The sequence below is a fragment of the Ischnura elegans genome, chromosome 9 (genome assembly GCF_921293095.1).
Source record: "Ischnura elegans chromosome 9, ioIscEleg1.1, whole genome shotgun sequence".
In the NCBI taxonomy this organism is placed as follows: Eukaryota; Metazoa; Arthropoda; class Insecta; order Odonata; family Coenagrionidae; genus Ischnura; species Ischnura elegans.
Window position 1 is genome coordinate 54,215,203 of NC_060254.1, and position 18,744 is coordinate 54,233,946.

Below are 18,744 nucleotides of genomic sequence, written 5' to 3' on the forward strand. Positions count from 1 at the left end.
ACGGCCCTTAAAACTAGCCGTGGATGTTACAGATAGGGTATATATGTAACGTTGTCAAAACATCCATCGTGTAATAACAACGTTTTTTACATTATCAACCTTATTTAGATATTCGATGGATATTGTCTGCTGTTTGGGCCGCATACGATCGAAGGGATCTGTGGACTCGCCACGTACCTCTATCGGTGATGGCCGAGGGCAGGCTGATGTTGACGGGCAGTCCGAGGCAGTAGAGCTTCCGGAGACGTCGCCCTCCTTCCTCCTCGTCCCTGGTGTGCTGTGGGGGGAGCGTGTGCTCAGGCGCAGGGGCTTCCGGTCTCGCCTTGCGGGAAGCGGCGTGGGGCGGTGGGCAGGCGTAGGCGCCCATGAGGATAGGCGCCGGCGCGTCAGCCTCCTCCGGGCGCCCTCCCGACTCTGCGTCACCCGCCACGCGACCCTTGGCGAACTCCAGCCACAGGTCGTACGAAGTGCCGACGACCATCAAAAGGACAACGGCCAGCGTCACCGCCCTGTCAGAGAAAGAAAGAGGGTGAGTCAAAGTGTTCCTGTTATCAGGACGTCCACAACGAAGGAATGTTCATTTAAGTGTAAGCATGCATCTCGATCGAACGGTCTATTTTGCCCACGCTCAAAGCTTATGCTATCATAATTTAATGGAAAAGAGAGATCGAAATTTTCCACAATTCTATTAATATAAAAGAGGATGCCTGTTTGTCTGTCCGCTAAGCATTTCCATACGGCTGCACGGATTGCGATCAAGTTTATACATAGGAGCATATCATACTCCCAAACCCGCCCCGGAGGTTGCGCGCTAGGCTTAGATTGTTTGAACAATTGAGAATGGGTATCTTTAAGAGCGACACGGATAACATAATATTAAAGCCGCACTATATTTCCAGATCCGGCAGAAGCGATATATTAAGAGAGATATTTTGTCGAACGGATGTATAAGCGAATTCCTTTTTCCCCCGAACTATAAAGGACTTAAATAAAAGCCGGTCGTAATTTCTTTGTAGCGTGTCTTTTTATGTGCAAATGGCTGTTTGTCCTAAAGGCCGTTTTACACGGTACACGGAATTGCGCAGGTTAGAGCTGCATTAATTTCTAAAATAGCGTGGAATTGCGCGAATGCATGGACGAAATTAGAACAGGGGCTATTTTGCCGTCTCGCATACACGCATTCTCGCATGTGTTCTAGCAATTCACCGCTTTACACGACGCAATTTTGATTGCGCCTTCGCACGTACGTCAGATTGCGCAATTCCGTGTACCGTGTAAAACGGCCTTAACACCTCCTGCCACACGCATTTTAGGCGGCTTGCAGGGTGGTATTTAGATGTAGATGAAACCCCGCAGTGTTACTTTCGGTTGCGTCCGACGCGTCCTTAGTTTCGTGTTATCATTTCTGTTTTATTGCATAACGTCAACAACAGCGGTTGGACATCCTAACGGGTAGGTACACCTTTTGACACGCTCAAACAGAAAACATAAAAATGCTATATGGTCATGAAATCTAAGTTACAATTTTCCCAGTTCTATGGGTACTATCCTTCCCGAGCTATGCCGGGTGGCCTGATATTAGTACAATTACTAACGTACGGGGTAAAAGGATTACCCAGTCGGCCTGAAGATGCGTTATCACAAGGAATGGCAAGTGAAACGAAACGAAAATATTTCGTTTTATTCAATTCTACTAATATTTCTATTCAATTTCTACTAAGTCCAATGTTTTTGATGGTGAAGTCCTCGGAAACACAAAAAAACTCGACGTGCGAAGTGGCCCAGATATACACAATGCTCCCCATCCTGAATATGTGGTTTCACACGCCTCAGGCTTAGTTCAGAATGAGTTTTACCCTTAAAAGTCCAACTCAACCTTGGGATTAAATCACTGAGTAAGAGGTAAAAACAAATTGAAATAAATTCCTAATTCTTAGGAATTCCTAATTATTTACTCCTTAATGATGTTTCGAAGGACTAGAGTAAACCTAACCCCCCTATATATAAGGGTAATTATACTGTAGCAGGTGGCATTCTCGACATATCAAACATCGCGTTTCAAAAGGGTCATGGTATCGTCAATGGAAGAGATTTTAAGGCAAGCAAATATGACCTTGGGCCGATTCAAGAAAAGTAAGGCACAGGATAGATTTAGTTTCGAATGAACTGAACGGTAAAATTTCATCACAGCGATGACTCTGCGATTGGGTTCAAGTTTCCGTTGCCTTTCTGTCTTTGATGAGGGGGACGCGCTCATGAAAGCTGTAATCATGAGTTGTACAGTTGAGGATTCTACAGTCGGCCACAATATATACTGTTATCCATCGTGTATTTAAAAGGGTTTACAGTGACTAGTACTGCTGCGTGCATATTTTCTTTTGTAAAGCGTAATTTGGACCCATGACCACCTCGACTTGCGAAAAAGAGCAGATATTTTATTTCTTAATATCTTTTAAAAAAAAGAGTACTTTCTTGTCACCGATATAAACGTAGCCGCGGTAATCGACGTCAATTTTTTAAACGCAACATTTACTCGAATTTTTGTGAAAATATTGTATCCTCTTCATTTACTTCCACACCAATCGTCAAAATCACTAAAATGCCGATATATAGATTTTAAGACAGTATAATGTCTATATTATCACATTAAAAAGTTAGTTTACCAATATAGCTTGCCACATCAAGCCAAAATTTAATGTAAAATACGTAATTTTCGAAAAAATACGGAAAAAGCACTTTTACGTTAGAAATAGCGCTAAATGGACGCAATAGATCTAAGCTAACAATTTATTTTATAAAGAAACAATTTTTTTATAAATAAAGTAAGCATGAACTGTTATACCCCAGATCTTTTCCTACATTACTGACGTAGTCAAACGAGTTTCAAGAAGGTCGAAAAAATTATTTTTTTCCCCTTTTTTCCGGATCCGGACCACTGTGCGTCGCGTCTACTGAGGGCGATTAAGTAAAACAACTTCCAGGCGCAACTGCTGATGATATATATGCTCATGGCGAATGATCAGGGCCTTTTGAATAGGGACCAAAGTAGAGAGTTTGAGAGAACACCAGTATCACTTTTGTTTTTCTGAATTTCGTGCCACCACAACAGATTGGTATCCCGTTAGGATGAAGTGCTCATTTTTTTCCTTAGGGTCGAATGAGTCTCAAGGCCTCTGAAAGAAATCATAACAGGTTTCATGACTTTCCAAGGACGGGAAGTTCAACGTTAAAGGTGATTGCCAAATCACAGAGACCATCTATTTCCAAAGCTTCTATGACTTCACATTTTCCAGTAGGAGGCATTCAACCAAAGGGAACCACATGGTGTTCCCTTTTCATCCCTTAGAACGAGTGTCTTCAACCCGCGCGCAGGCTAATTTCTTGGGGCCCCTAGTGGCTAATGAAAATATTGTATCGCGAATCAAATATCGACGCTCTCGTCAAAAATCGAATTGATTGATTGGTTGAAATTTTTAGCCAATAAATATTATTGCACTTTGAAATTATGTTTATTTAATATTTTATTAATGTAGTGGTAAAGAGACGTGGAGAATTGTGGCTATCCGGACCATAGGAAATCGATTTTTGGCCCTTGCATGAAAAAATGTCGACGAACCCTCCGTAGAGCGTTGATTTCTGTTGCCACTTCGGTCGCTTTTTAACCAGTTTTCAAAAATGCCCGCAGCACAGCTATGAGCGCAGAGCGATTCGCTTGTTTCCAATATTTTGTAGTATAGCATGTAGCCATGAGTATTTCAAAAGAGGATCCTCAAGTCGGCCTCTAAATGTGTTGTCACCCACCGCGCATTTAAATGGGTTTACAAAAGTCGCCACTCGCGTCGCTGACGGACGAATTGATCAGAGTTTCTCGAGGAAATAAGATATAATTAGGGGTGTTAACCGAAATTTATATACATGATGTTGTGATATATCGAATTCATAACTCTTCAATACTATCCTTCGCAATTACAAGCATTATGATGCAAAATATTGGAAAATAGTGGATCACAATGCCCTCATCACCGCGCAACTGAAATTTTTGAAAACCGAATAAAATACGACCGAAGTGGGGACAGAAGTGAGCTTTCAATGGGATGGAATTGGGCCTCCTCTATGCAGTCCCCTAGCTTGTAGCAACGGCGAGGAATAGCGTCGAAAAGTAACAAATCTGGTGGATAAGATCACTAGGGATATAAATTTTGGTTAAGCCTGGATTATAGATTATTTCTCCGTGAAATTTAGATCCCAAATTTACTCCTCGTTTAAGGCCGTCATCCAATCGAAAGGTCAAGGCTTCGAACTTGTTGAGAACAATTAATTTAGGTTGACACTAAATAAAAAATGGCAGCACTTAGTGAATACGATGTGTGCTCATAAAATAACGGAAATTCAGTTTTTAAAAATGTTAAATTATTCGTCTTCGATATTCGTCTATTTGATATCATTTGTGCCAACGCTTCTTCCAATCCTTGTAACAATTCTCGGCGATTTCTTTTAATTTCATCTATGCTTGTAAAACGACGGTCCTTTAAGTTTCTCATTATTTTTGAAAATGGGAAAGATTCGTATGGAGCCATGTCTGGGAATGTGGTGGCTGGGGTGTCGTTACAGTATTGTTTTTGGCCAAAAATCACGAGCAACCAATTCATTTTTGAGTCGAAAATCGTCGAGCTCATAAAAACGCGTCTAACTTTAGTAGCTGCCGAAGACAAAATAAACAATGAATTCAGCTGAAAATTTTATCATTTTTCAGGGGAATGCATATCAACATAGTAAAAAAATTCTGATCGCCAGATTCTTCAAACTCACGAGAAATTTACAAATTTAGTTCCCGATGTTTTCTGAGCAGACCTCTTCAGGGGCGCAGCTAGGAAATAAGGCTAGGGGGGTTTTAGGCGCAACTAATACTGAAGGTCTGGGGGGTATGAAATACCCGCCAGGGTAAGCGAGAGGTGCGGGGGCCCTCCCCCAGAAATTGTGTAAAGATAAATGGTTCAAATGGTGAATTTTACGGCTTTCTGGGGGATATTGTACTAATCCTTACACTATTTTATAAGTAATATTATTCCGATTAAGTAAAATGGATTCAACTTTCTCTGAGCTCTAGGGGGGGGGGGGCGTTTATCCCCAAAACCCCCCCTTCGCTGCGCCACTGGACTTCTTAACATCTTCCGCAAGTCACCGACACTGCGTGGTTTCTATGCTACCTCAACCACCTCCAACTGCGTGGCCACCATGCGGGTACTTGCTAGTATTCTTTCTGAGGTTTCATCGTATCACATCATGTTCCGGGAGGATATAATCCACAAAACCATTAAAATCATTCCGATAGAGGGAGGAATGACTCCTGAAGCGGAAGGACTTGCCCTCTAACTTTCTCCAGATGAGCAAGAGCCGAGTCGCGCGTTCGCCCGATTCCCTCCGGGAATTAACCAAAAGAGGGGAATATCAATAGCAAATGAAGCATTTTGAGGAAAGGAACGTGGCGGAGCGTTTTAAGTCACCGATCAGGAAGTAGAAAACGGTTCGAACACGGGAAGAATTTTCGTTTAATTACTCTCACGTCCGTTTCTTCATCCCCATAATTTTCCACCTGAGACCCTGCCTACTTCCTCTCACGTCCAAAATATTTGGAATGCCATCGTAAGCACGCTTAATATAATGAGGTGATGCATGATCTTAGATTTTCTCGGCGTATCAGGTGCAGAAACTTTCTCGGGTTTTTCACCGGTTGATGTTCACCATGTCTCCCGACGTATCGAGCAGCGACTTGCTGTTCATTCTCAGTTCATCCTAAGTATTTTAGAATTTTAGTGTAGTAGAAAATAAAAAGGGGATATTCTGAATCAGAAGACTATCTGAGGATGAACAGCAAGCCGCTGCTCGAAAAGTCGGGATACATGGATAACACCTACCGGTGGAAAACCCAAGAAAATGTTCAGCATATAATGAGGTGATCTACTTCTAATGGGAATGTCAATATTTAATACTCATATATTTGTTTTGTATAATAATGAATTCAAAGCAAAATCTCCAATACTTATTCTAAAAAATGCGAAATTATAACTTGTGCCAATAATTGAAAAATTAAGGAATCTTAAATGATATTGGGGTATTATTTTTCTCCAAGTAATTTAAAATTTTAGTTTAGTCGTAAATAAAAAAATGCCGAAATAATCGAAAATTATTGCATTATATCCGCAGGGGATAATTTTTACCTCAGTACCCTAAATATTTGATTTGGCTACTGTTCATTTTATAGTAAATTTCTTATTTCATTGTAAATTTCGAATATTGCATTAAGTTTCTAAGAATAACGCGTAACGTATAGAATGATCATTATAAGTTTTCCTGGATATCAGGCAATTACTTATACCACTTATTTTTTATCAGAGCGCGACCCGGGTTTCAATGAATTATCATCATCTTCAGGCGCAAATTATGATTTGCTTTAAAGTCTGATAAAAAATAAGTGGTATAAGTAATTTTGTGATATCCAGGAAAACTTATAATGGAATATCACAAAGTAAATCAAGAGTTAGTGAATTTTGTAGAATGAAATTTCTTGTGCCTATCTTGAATATTTGATTTTTACATTGTTTACTTCACTGTGAATTTTAAAAAGACTGTATTTACAAAAATTGCGGTCTTATATTAGTAAAGAATGATGTTGAACCAAGTAACTTTCATACTTAATTTTTTTCATCCTTAATTTCGCGGTAAATTTCATAAAATTGCGGTAATTTTCGAAAATCACCGCGTTGCTTTTTTCCATAAACTGGGAATGGAGGCGATAACATTGTAAAATACTTACACGAGCGCGTGAAATGTGGGATCGGTCCAGAAAGTGTAGTATTCGGCTGGTGTCTTCACCTCGAGGACGTGCAGGGAGCGCGGCATGGCCAACGAAGAGTCCGTCCGGGAAGAGATTCGCATCAGGGTGACCACGTCATCGGCAGTGCATTGCGCAGGCATACACAATCCTATGCGCACGTAGCGACCCTGCGGACAGAAAAAAACAAAAGAATAATAAACATAACGTTCTCGTACAGACAAGTCTCGTATCATCTGAAATGACGAATTTTGTTTTAATATTACACGCTTTTTCCTAGCTTGCTTCTTGTGTTCGTCTGTTTCATCGATTGAATCTTCCAATCATGATTTTCAACCCACTTCCCACAGTCATATCGGGTTGAAATTTGGCACCCTTGTTTGCTTCTGATGACAGTACAATATTCTGTAATCATAAATTTGAAATTTTGTTCCGTTGTACTCTAATTAATTAAATTTTCATTTGCAAAAATTAGTTATAAATTTTCTCAATAGATGGTGTTATTTATAATTTTTTTGCTAGAAATTTCTTTAACAGGTCTGGTTTTATCAATTACATGATTTACCACTACAAAGAATAAAAAAAGGCTTTTCCAGTAGCAACAAAAATACGCTTTTCATCAGTTTACAGAGTAAAACGTGGGTGCTCGTTAGGTTTAGATATGAGGGGTCGACAAGCCAAGGGGCACAAGTGATTTTTTTCTCAAGAGAGTAACGTAAATTGTTGGAAGAAATACACAAAAATTGGTTGCCTAGGGATACAAGTGAGTCTATGTTCTGTGCTGACATCGAGCGGAAAATCAAATGCACTACTAAACATCTAATTGATCTTGTTTGTTGTCTTTACCTAATGTCTGTACCTAACACTGCATAGAATAATGAAATCACTGGTGCCCCTTGGCTTCTCATCCACTCATATTAATATCGTGTGCCAATCCGCTCTCACCAATCAGCCTCACCTACACTCTTTTTTAATAAACCTTATCAGCACCCAAGCTTTTTCTCCGAGGGATGAAAACTATTTTTTAATTTATCATGAATTTTATAATGTATTAGGAAGAAGAATGTTTTTTAATCCTCCATTATTTTATTATTAATATAAATGGTTCAAAATGGCGAGTTTTACGGCTTTTTGAGGGATAATTTATTAATCCTTACACTATTCTATAAGTAATATTTGTCCAATTAATTAAAATGGATTACATTTTAAAATTTCTCTGACAAAGAGTTCAGGGTGGGGTTTTATCCCTCAACCCCCCCCCCCCCCCTCGCTGCGCCACTGCTACATACCTGCTTGCATTCAGTTTTAGTCGATTGGTCTCGGATACGAGCGGATAAAGGTCGTCGTTTTGTGGGCGAGGGGTAACCTTAGTGGTATGCATGCAGCAATGACGCAGCGAGGGGGTTTTGGAGGATAAACCCCCCCTGAGAACTCAGAGAAATTTTAAAATCAATCCATTTTACTTAATTGGATAAATATTACTTATAGAATAGTGTAAGGATTAATAAAATTTTCCCCCGAAAGCCGTAAAACTCATAATTTTCAACCAATTATCTTAAAAAAATTTCTAGGGGAGGGAAACCGCACCTCCCGTATTACATGCCTCCCAGTGTTAGCTGCTCCTAAAACCCCCCTAGCCTTAGTTCCTAGCTTCGCGCCAGGTATGAAGTACCCCTCAGCTATAAGGCGTCTGATATCTGATGTCGTAAACAATTGGTTTTTAAATATCCCTTGATAAAATCAATAAAAAGGACTCGATTTTTTGAAACGTCGGTAACGATGAAAGCAATCACCCGGTGAGACACCCGAATAGCTTACCATTAATCAAACGGGAAAGTAACATATCATACTTTCTTTAACAAAACGATTATTTTTAGACATTTTCTCCAGTAAATGAGGCCTAAACTTGAACTAAAATGCGTTAAAGCTTTTGGAGCACTTCATTATACCATTTTGATGCTAATAATATCCAACAATTATTTTAAAATGCTGTTTGTTAAGTTGGTACAATAAAAATTTCCACTGAAGAATGTACCACCTTAAAGATCTCTAAATTATCTCAGAAATTACGTAAAGGGATACATTAATGAGTTCAATATAAACACTTCAGCTATCAAACGTACCTATGTATTTGGTTTTCTAGAGCTGAACGGTGGTATATTTAAAAATCATAGGGATAAAGAAAATAGTGCATTTCGGTAGGTCGACGAAAAACGTGGAGAATGGTAGTGGGCTGAGGACATATCTTTGCACATTTACGCGTCCAGGCTTTGTATTGGGTTTGGTTTTCGATGGGGAAAGTGTAGGGGGGAAGGAAGGAGGGTGGGAGAAGGTGGTCCTTGGTCTTAGGTTGCGAGGTCGCCGGATGAAAATGATGAGTGGACCGAGAAGAAGTTTTTTTTTGTGCAGGGAGGGTTATGGAGAGGAAGGGCGGCTCTCACGGAAAATCATCGGCCATTATAGGAAAGGCGGGACGCACGACTACACTCCAGTCAACTGAGAGTTTCCATGGTTTCTCCCTTGGATCATGCTACACGTAAGAGAGACCGGGACAAGATGATAAATTACTTATTTTTCATTGAAAAATGGTTTTAATTTCCTTTAATCAAAATATAAAATGCTACATTTCTGTTAGTACGAATGTTTCTGCGGTAATGGCTTGATGTCTGCATTTTTCTCGGGTTTTCTTCCACGTCAGTTGGCTTGTGGGCATTGGTTTCACCTTTGACCTGATAACGCTGGCAGGATAGCTAGCGAAACCTCATCATTTCGCAAATCTGCATAATTTGGCTTGTGGACAAGCCAAATGATGCGGAATGTAAACCGAAAAAAATGCAGAGATCATGTTTCATTAATATACATGATACACGAAACGCTTTCATATCATGACTGTATTTACGTTCTCTTAGCAGAACCTAATTTGCCTCATTACAACAAATATTACCTTCCGAAGAGCAAAACTTCTCTCGGTGCGGTTACCGTATCATAATTTGCGATAAATAAGCACATACTTATGCCGGAAATGAGATACAACACTTTTTTTGGAGAGGCGAAGTTTGATTTCACTGGTTTCAGCAAATTGCACCTAGTGCGATCAAAATGACTGCAAATGTATCTGGGATAATTTATACGTTGTAATAGGTGGGTAATTAAAGCGTTCTTGAGCTAGTGCAAATAAATTCTTTTCTCCGTAACTAGGGATTAAGTAAAATATGGTTGCCAGGACAACATCTAGATTCGATATCCTAAGGAAAAAATATTCTTTCTTACATCGCATTATCTAGTACTTACTTAAAAATTTCACTTATTTCTGATGACAGTTGAATACAGTGAATCCATTAATTTTTTACGGAATTTTTTTTATACGAAAAATAGTTCTTGCGGACGCCAATTTGAATTTTTATGTAGGTAGAGGATTATAATAATAAAAATTAGTATTGCACGACTACATCTTCACTGCAACGACTTAGAAAAACTCAAGGTTTCAGCACGGAAATCTTTAATTTTCCTCCAAACTTCACAATGCTGCGGAGGGACAACATGAGCTGCAATTTTGCTAGGCCATAACGAAACGATTCAAATAATTGAAACACGTTTTAAAATTTTAGTAGACATTTTGGAGAAGACGAGCGAGTCAAAAAAATCTTCTTGAACTGTATCAATAAATAGCAATTCAGATATCAAAGAATCAACCATCTTGTTCTTGCACTGCGAGGGGTAGTATGGTCCAGACAAGTTTTAGCGGAATTAATTATGACCCAATGCCGCAAAATTGTTCGAGAAAAGCGAATTGTAACTTCATTTTTTACTATATTAATCATCATTCTAATTAATTATGGCCTAATATCGTTCTATCGTCATGTTCGTTTATTATTGCAGAATAAAATTGATAATGCACGTGTAAATGGTAAGAAAATTGTAATATAATAAACTTAATAAAATGGACTCTAGTCTTCGAAACGTCAGCAACGATGAAAGCAATCACCCGATGAGACACTCAAATAGCTTGCCATAAATAATACGCTGGGAAAGCAAGATATCACACTCCCGTGATAAAACGGTTCACTTTTCCGAGATTTTGCGAATTAAACGATGTCCCTATGGACTCAATGGCTGGACCACCGAGCCTGAATACATGTTTGAGATGAGAGTGGCAAGTGTGAATAATCGCGCAGAGGTATCTGAGTTCACCTGAAGGACAGCCGGAGGACTGTCCTTGACGTAACTCTCCCCCTTATACGCGACATTAAAACAAGTACTCGTTTTCCCGGAGAGCAAGGCTGGCCAAGAGAGCGACGCAAGCTGAAAGGATTTCTCACATTAATCCATTCGGGTAAATAGCCGGAAATCGCCGGCCTGTATCGATTCTCCTTACCACGAATATTGCATTAGAGGATTCTCAAGTTTGCCGCTAGAATTGTTGTCGCTCCGTGCGCATTAAATTCAGGTTTCAAAATCACTACTCGCGGCGCTTCCAGTCATCTATAGCCACTTTTCACGAGGAAATACGCGGTAGTAATATCTAACTGAGCCAAAAAATCATAAAATCCACGCATTAAATCCATTAGAGACGATTTTCAAATAAAAAAGACGCCCACCACGGTTAATCGTGAAAGTCACACTGAACGAGATACGGCTGCCTAGTGGCGCCGCCAAATGAAATGCGCGCGAAAATGCAAAAGATATATCGCTTATCTGCCATGTTCTTGGGCCTCCTTAAATGGGGTCCTCTTTCTCCTTACGGTAAAGAGCCAGTGAACGGCCAGTAGCGTGATTGTCGTCGTTGCATTTTAAAAATTGGTTAAAGCTAATGAATATAAATAATTATTATGTAAAAAAAGACAAAAATTGTCAAATTAGCAATATATATAGCCAATATATATTGATATATCGTCATTGAATTTCATAATATATATATAAATATGCAAATGAAAATTTTAAGAAAAAATAAAAAATGAATTTCGGTCCAAAATTTCAATTAAAAATGAAGAAGCGAATGGGTAAAAAAGAATTACTGCTTTCCCAGCGAATTGTGTGGGTAAGATTCTCTCGGGGTCCCCACCGGGTTTGAAACTCCTTTTCTGCAAACGTTTCGAGCTCCGGCTTTGGGCTCATCCTCAAGGATGCTGAATGCCATTTCGAGGGAATTGGTTTTCGTATCATGGAGTTATTTCGAAATTCATGATAAAATAATAAAAAACTATCTAATAACACGATAAATAACTTAGCGGCGCGCCGCTATGCTTTCGTCTTCTCTGAGCTGGTGGATATCACTGAACGGTGGAGTGCTCTCTTGATCAGTCGTTTCGACCAGATGCTCCAGACGATCAGCCAGACGTGCTGCCAACACTTGGTACAACTTCAAAGCATCGCGGTAAATAGGATATGAGATCAAGCGAAGCAAAAAATGACAAGCGGAACAGAATTTTCTCTCCTCAACCTCAATTTTATCCAGATACCATTAAGGATTGTTTTTTTTTAAACTCTAGAGGCGATTATGCCGTTAGAATTTGATGAACTTAAATACGTTTAGCAAGAAAATAACGCATTTGGACTGCTAATATGTAATAGGGTAGTTTCCTTCATCAAATAAAAAGAAATGCATTGATTGCGATTCGTTACCCACCATTAGTGTATCCATAATATACAAATTATTTGGTTTTAGAAATCCCAGTTTAGACGAATGGCAATGGTCAATTTTAACCTCATTTGAAAAAGGCCAGATTGGCGCCCATGCGATGCCACTCCACGTGACGTCACAAGTACATTGATGCTAAACGAATAGTCAGGAGTTTTTCATCGTCTGATATTACGAATGCATGCATGAAGCACAGAGCTTAGGGAAACATGTCTTAATAATCACTTATTAAAATTGTCTAAGGTCGGAAAGTTTCCTTCGCTTGATGAGGTAGTAATAATCCCTATTTAAGCCAAGCGCTACCTGCTCGCAGGGTACTCTGCTACCTGCTAACAGCCTGCGTCGTATCAGCGCTCAAGCCTCGCCTTAAGGTCACCTCACAGGGCGGCAGCGGGAACCAGAAATACGTCACACGGACTTTTCCCATCATTCCTACTTTACTGTCGCGTTTTCGCGCGCTTGAAAATTTTCACTTTTCATTTAATCGCGAAAAATAGATATCGTCATTCGAAAATCTAAGAGCGTGAAATGCGTACTCCAGGAGTAATAATCTTTCGATTTAGGCAATAAAAAAATAATAGGAAACCACCCTATTGTCGTTCCATGAATGAGTAGATATTTTATTCGGAGTCGACAAAAGTGAAGGATCGTGCCTTCGAGGACGGGGAATAATAAATGACTACCATAAAAGAGCGGTGCGATTTTGAACATGGATAAAGTGAAAACAGAATTACTTACAGTTTCTATTTTTTATTTTAAGAATTTTTTGCTCAAGAAGTTTTTTTTCACAATAAATAAATTTCAATATGTGCGTCTTTAGTCGCTCGACAAGAAAGAACCACTCGTCGACATTAGCCTACACCTAACTAAAAGCGCCAAGGGGACCGCTGCTTAACGTCCTGTCCGACGGACGGAGTGTTGCACTTGAAGTGCCATCCTCAAGGTACTCGATGAAATTTTAAGAATACACTACCAGCGATTACCATTTGGTATCGCTAGACGCTAACAGGTTTCACAAAACATGAGATAAGTATGTGGTTGGTTTTAACCGTTCAGTTTCAGAGGAATATCCTAAAAGAGGAAATTCGCGGAGAGTAACAATAATGGAACCGGTTTTTCTCCGATGGACGGGTATTCTCAAACTGGAATTTTACCAAGACAGAGTGCGGACGTTTTGAAATTGAGTTCTGGCGATCGAGAACTGCTTTAAAGATGGAGAAACCGATTTGCGACTACTAATGAAAATGCTGATCGTTCCATAAAAAAAATCTCGCAGGGTAATCGTATGAAGTGGAGAGAAATTTTTCAGGCAACGAATTTCTCCAAAATCTCAGTTCATTTAGATGAAGGCTGTGTTACACAATAGTTGCTGAGGATTATTTTTCTCTCCAAATGAAAGGGAAAGGAAAATATGCAAATGATGGATGGAAACTCGATATTTTATTCATTAGAAGTTATCAGAACATCAAATAAGAGTTTGTTTACTTTATTGACCCATCCATAGCGGGCTAAGAGTTGTTTCATCGTCTCTAATATTACGCCAATTGGAGTATACGCTCAGATCTAAAACCACAATGTATTACAAGAAATCGGTACTCGAAAAGAAAATATAAATTACGGTGAAAAGAAATTTTCCTTAATCAGCCTCCCTCTCATAAGTTTTGAATGAAAAACAGCAATATTTGCTGCTAGTTAAATGAGTTGGTGACGTCATTCGATTTCCACGGGATTATTTAGTTGAGGGTTTCATGTTGGAAATGAATCGATCGATAGAAGCTAAGCTACAACGAACCGCGAAAAATCAGATTGAGTAAAGGGGTAGTAAATGAGTGGCGGGGACCCCTCGGCACGCATTCTTGACGTCATCAACTAATCTGTGAAAGGTTTAAGAACGTAGATTTTTGGCAGCAAATTCATGGATACGTACGCGACAGATGGAAAGCGTAAAAAAGATGGGTGTCGTTATTTTTCAAAACTCTATTCTAACCGTTAATTTAAATAAAATTGTGAAAAAGCCTTTCAAGGTGCAATAAACAAAATAATAAGGGTGTCCATTGCCTCAGCAATTAGCCTTGTAGGCCATCACAATATGCGTATATACCTTGCAGTAGCCCAGCGTAGGCTTTTGTTGCTTTTACAATTTTCAGTTTTCCCTAAGAAAAGAATGGGCTGGTAGCACCATTACGAAACTTTGATCGTTTTATTGTAGGTGTTAAGAAAAAAATCTCCCACTAACTTGTTTTAAAAAATTTTCAAAACACTTTCATTTAGTTTCAGACCCAGAAATGAAATATATAACTTAATTGGTGCAAAGATTACAGCACTTTCTTCGAAAAAAAACTGTAAAAATCACCATATAGGAATTTGAAGTTAACGCCTGAAATATACGTAAGCATTTTTCGTATCCACGGCGTCGGTGAAACTCTACGCAGGCGTTAATATATTCTGTGGTTTATATTCATTAAATGCGAGTGGCATTGCATAAGGTTTTCACGAAGAGATATGAGAGCTAATAGATTAAATTGTATTTGAGCGTTAAACGCTTTCCAACGAGGTACTGTGCTCCCTTAAGAATACCGCCATATATCGGACAGATGAAAGGGAATTTCTTCGAATTTCTTTCGTTCTTTAAAGACGCATAATCTGTCTTAAGAACCAACACGAGAATAGACTTCCTGCCCTCCAAAGATCCAACGCAAGTATTCATTATGCAATCGCGTTCCGGATGGAGACGATCGGAGAAAACGTGACTGGTTTCTTGAAAAAATCCGGAAGCGTAGAAAAACATTGAGATTATCCAAAAACTTTCGATGAAAAAAAAACGGTCTTGCGAGGTTTATAAATTGACTTTTTTGCAGCATAATACAGATACTCTAATCGTCTGAATTAGTTTTTCATACTCAATTCCTAAGGGATTAAGCGTTGGAGAAATAAGACGCTAAATCGTTAAGAACTACACGTATATGTTAATTCTAAGTGTTTATTATAAAATTTCCAATTGAAGTCGCGTACGCTCGTTATATCAGAGAGAGAGAGTTTTTCATATAGAAAAGTAATCATTACAACACCTTGAAACCATCGTAGGCTAAAGGTTCTCATATAATTTTATTGATGATTACCAATGATTACTTGTGCTTATGAAAAAAACTAAAACCCTTGTTGTGTCATTACTTAAATTTCCAACATATGCTAGATTGTTTGGGTTTTCGTGGCTACTTTTGCGCCCCTTGGAGATCGCGCGTGGGTACCACTGAACTCACTGTAGACACGCACATGATCACAGTTCATAAACATTGCCAGAACCAGTGGCGCAGCGAGGGGGGGATAAACCCCCCCCCCCAGAGCTCAGAGAAATTTTAAAGTTTTATCCATTTTACTTTTTTGGATCAGTATTACTTACAGAATAGTGTTAGGATCAATCAAATATCCCTCAGAAAGCCGTAAAACTCGCCATTTTGAACCATTATTCTTAAAAAATTTGTGGAGGAGGGACCCCGCAACTCCTGCTTACCCTGGTTTGTATGCAATACCTCCACACCCGTAAGTATTAGTTGCGCCTAAAAACCCCCCTAGCCTTAATTCCTGGCTGCGCCCCTGGCCAGAACTAATGGTTCATGAAATCCTCGTAAATAGATTGCATGAATTGTAGTGTAGCCTACTAACCTATGTAAAACTTAAAGCATGTTTCTGAATTTCTATTCTATATTCTATTTCTAACAGCATATAGTAGTATAGTTTGTTATTATACGGGACGTTTTTTGGACGGTGTGGTGTGCATGTGGGAGTCCAAATGCATGCTGCATGCTGGTGATTGATCACCCCCTGCCAAACACCCTAGAGGTGGCTCGCAGGGTATTATGTAGATGTAGATGATGAGCACCGGTATTTGCGAAGAAGTCGTCAGAAAATCATTCATGGCGATAGGCATGGAAGCCGCTATGTTTGTCTCTGGCGGTCGTTAGCACATATTGGCAGCAATCAAAACTGCAGCTGTCACTATCGGAACTGAAGTGATTAATAACCTTTGAGTGGTATGGAAAATGCCTGCTAGCAATTAGTCTGTCAGCCAGCGAATTTTTGGTGGGGAAATGTCAGTAAACGATGGCATTGCTGTTACGCAAGTTTTACGATTGAAGCGCATGACCTGCGACATGAGATTTTTCTATCAAATAGGAATAGAATGGAATAGATATTTATTCGTACTCTGGGTATACCCTTGGAGCAAAACACAATTTACAATAATTGGCTCATCAAAAGCACAAAGTTCATGAAAATATTAAGTAATAACAATAAAGTTGTTTGATACACAAATAATAAAGAAATGACACGGAAACAAGGATTAAAATTTGACAAAACACGGAATATGTTGGCTGTATTTTATGAAGGAGTTTATTTTCGCTCTCCATTGAGTAAAGCCATGTATAATTTATATTTAAATGCATGGTTGGAGCCTTTCTGTTTTAGATCCTCAGGGAGAGAATTCCAAAATTTAGATTCCATAACTAAAAATGATTTCTGGTAGGTAGTTGTACGTGGAGTAGGATAACATAAATAGCCCTTTTTGCGAGATAACATGTGAGTGGTTAAGGATCTGTTCATAAATATTTCCCGGAGATAATTAGGGATTCTTTCTCTGAAAATCTTAAAAAGAAGAGCACCGAGTAGATATTTTCTTCGGTTACAAAGATTTAGCCAACCAAGGCTGATTCTGTACTGTGATACATGAACATCCTTTCTTAAATTGAATACATATCTTACGCATGAATTAAGTAGCCTTTGTAACTTTTTATCCAGCTCTTTATAAATGTCATTATAAACAAGACTACAATAATCAAAGGAAGGGAATACCAGGGTAGAAATTAACATTTTTCGGGTGGATATAGGAAGTAAGTGCTTATGAAGTTTTAGTTGATACATGCAGTTATTATGTCTTACTCCATAATAAGCCTTTTATCATCCGTTTAGGGAGTTTTTTTTTATCTTAACGTTAACCATCCGCAGATAGATTGACTACGACAAACTACGCTTGTGATTAAATAACTTGAAGATTAGCTATTCGAGGAAATATAAGAAAGGAGAGTGCTTTGAGCTGCTCAGTACCCTTTTTTCGAGCGAAAGAAATGTTATGCTTCAGCAGTGACAGCTTTCGAAAGTAAATAAGCGTGTGAACGAGGCACGCTCGCGCGTTTTACCGGCGAAGTCATCACAGCGCCGGGAAACAATGGGGTAGGCACCCGCGGAGCGTGATTCATTTTTTTTGCCGTTTCCTTGGACGCCAGAGTTGCATCATTTCCGTGGTGCCAGTAACTGGAGTAACAGGGTTTACGGGAAGGGCTGAAGGAGGGCGCAGCAAAAAGATGGCACCGCGAGCTCAGAGCTACTCCGCCTACCTTAATGCAAAAGATAGCATCTTTCTTACAAAAGAGGATGTTTTTCGTACAATCGTGTTCATGCATGCTTTGTTGTGGCACTTTTTCTTGGAAAAGGGTGTACTTTACCATTAATGGTTGTTTTTTGTTGAGTGTGTGCGGAAATCCTTTGATTTAGTGAAAACAATTGATATTTTATTGATATTTACCTGATGAAATATATGTCAAAAGAAATAGTTAATATTATTATTATTATGACATTATGTTAAGAAAATCATATTATTTTAGTGGACGTGAACGCGTCTCTCATCGTTTAAGGTGTTACTGCAGTATTTACGGAGGATGGAAGGCAATTCAGGGGTTGTATCTAAATTGCAACAATCAGTAGAGTTTTTAAATTCACTGTTTAATCGTATTATTATTGGCATCTTGCAGTACCGCAAGCGGCGTTAGCCAGTGCGCGTATATGGGACCAGAACACCTACTATGTATGAGACACCCTTCCACCGATCATCTTATGATTTGGTAGATGCAGGTAGTTTTTCATGGAGACGGTTTTTGTGCCATCTAATTTGTTATAAATGACTCTCAGGACTACCAAGGGTCCCTACCTTTTAGGTTCATATTTCCAAGCACTGGCTTCAGTTATTGCTTTATAAAAATAATTTTCACTCAAAATATAGGGCTTGTTTTTTTATTGGTAGCCTGAGTAAAATAAATTACATATTATTTTGACTGATTTTCTTTAGTGCTTCCTACTTGAGATTGAAGCTGGTTTCAGTTTTTGCATTATAAAATTACCTTCACTCAAAAATAGAGGGCTGTTTTTTTATCGGTAGCCTGATTAAAAGAAGTTATTTTGATCGATTTTCTTTTACGCTTCGTTCTTATCCGAAAATTAAGTT

At 39.0% G+C, this 18,744-nt stretch overlaps 1 protein-coding gene across 1 annotated transcript in view; it reads right to left on the minus strand.

Moving 5' to 3' along the window:
* The window catches only part of LOC124165365, a 166,463-nt gene that overhangs the window by 14,171 nt on the left and 133,548 nt on the right, over nucleotides 1–18,744 (minus strand). The window contains exons 3-4 of the mRNA XM_046542741.1: nucleotides 6,815–7,002; nucleotides 178–509 (exon numbers count right to left, since the gene is read on the minus strand). Of these exons, the coding sequence (XP_046398697.1) occupies nucleotides 178–509; nucleotides 6,815–7,002 (520 nt within the window). The remainder of the gene's footprint in view (nucleotides 1–177; nucleotides 510–6,814; nucleotides 7,003–18,744) is intronic.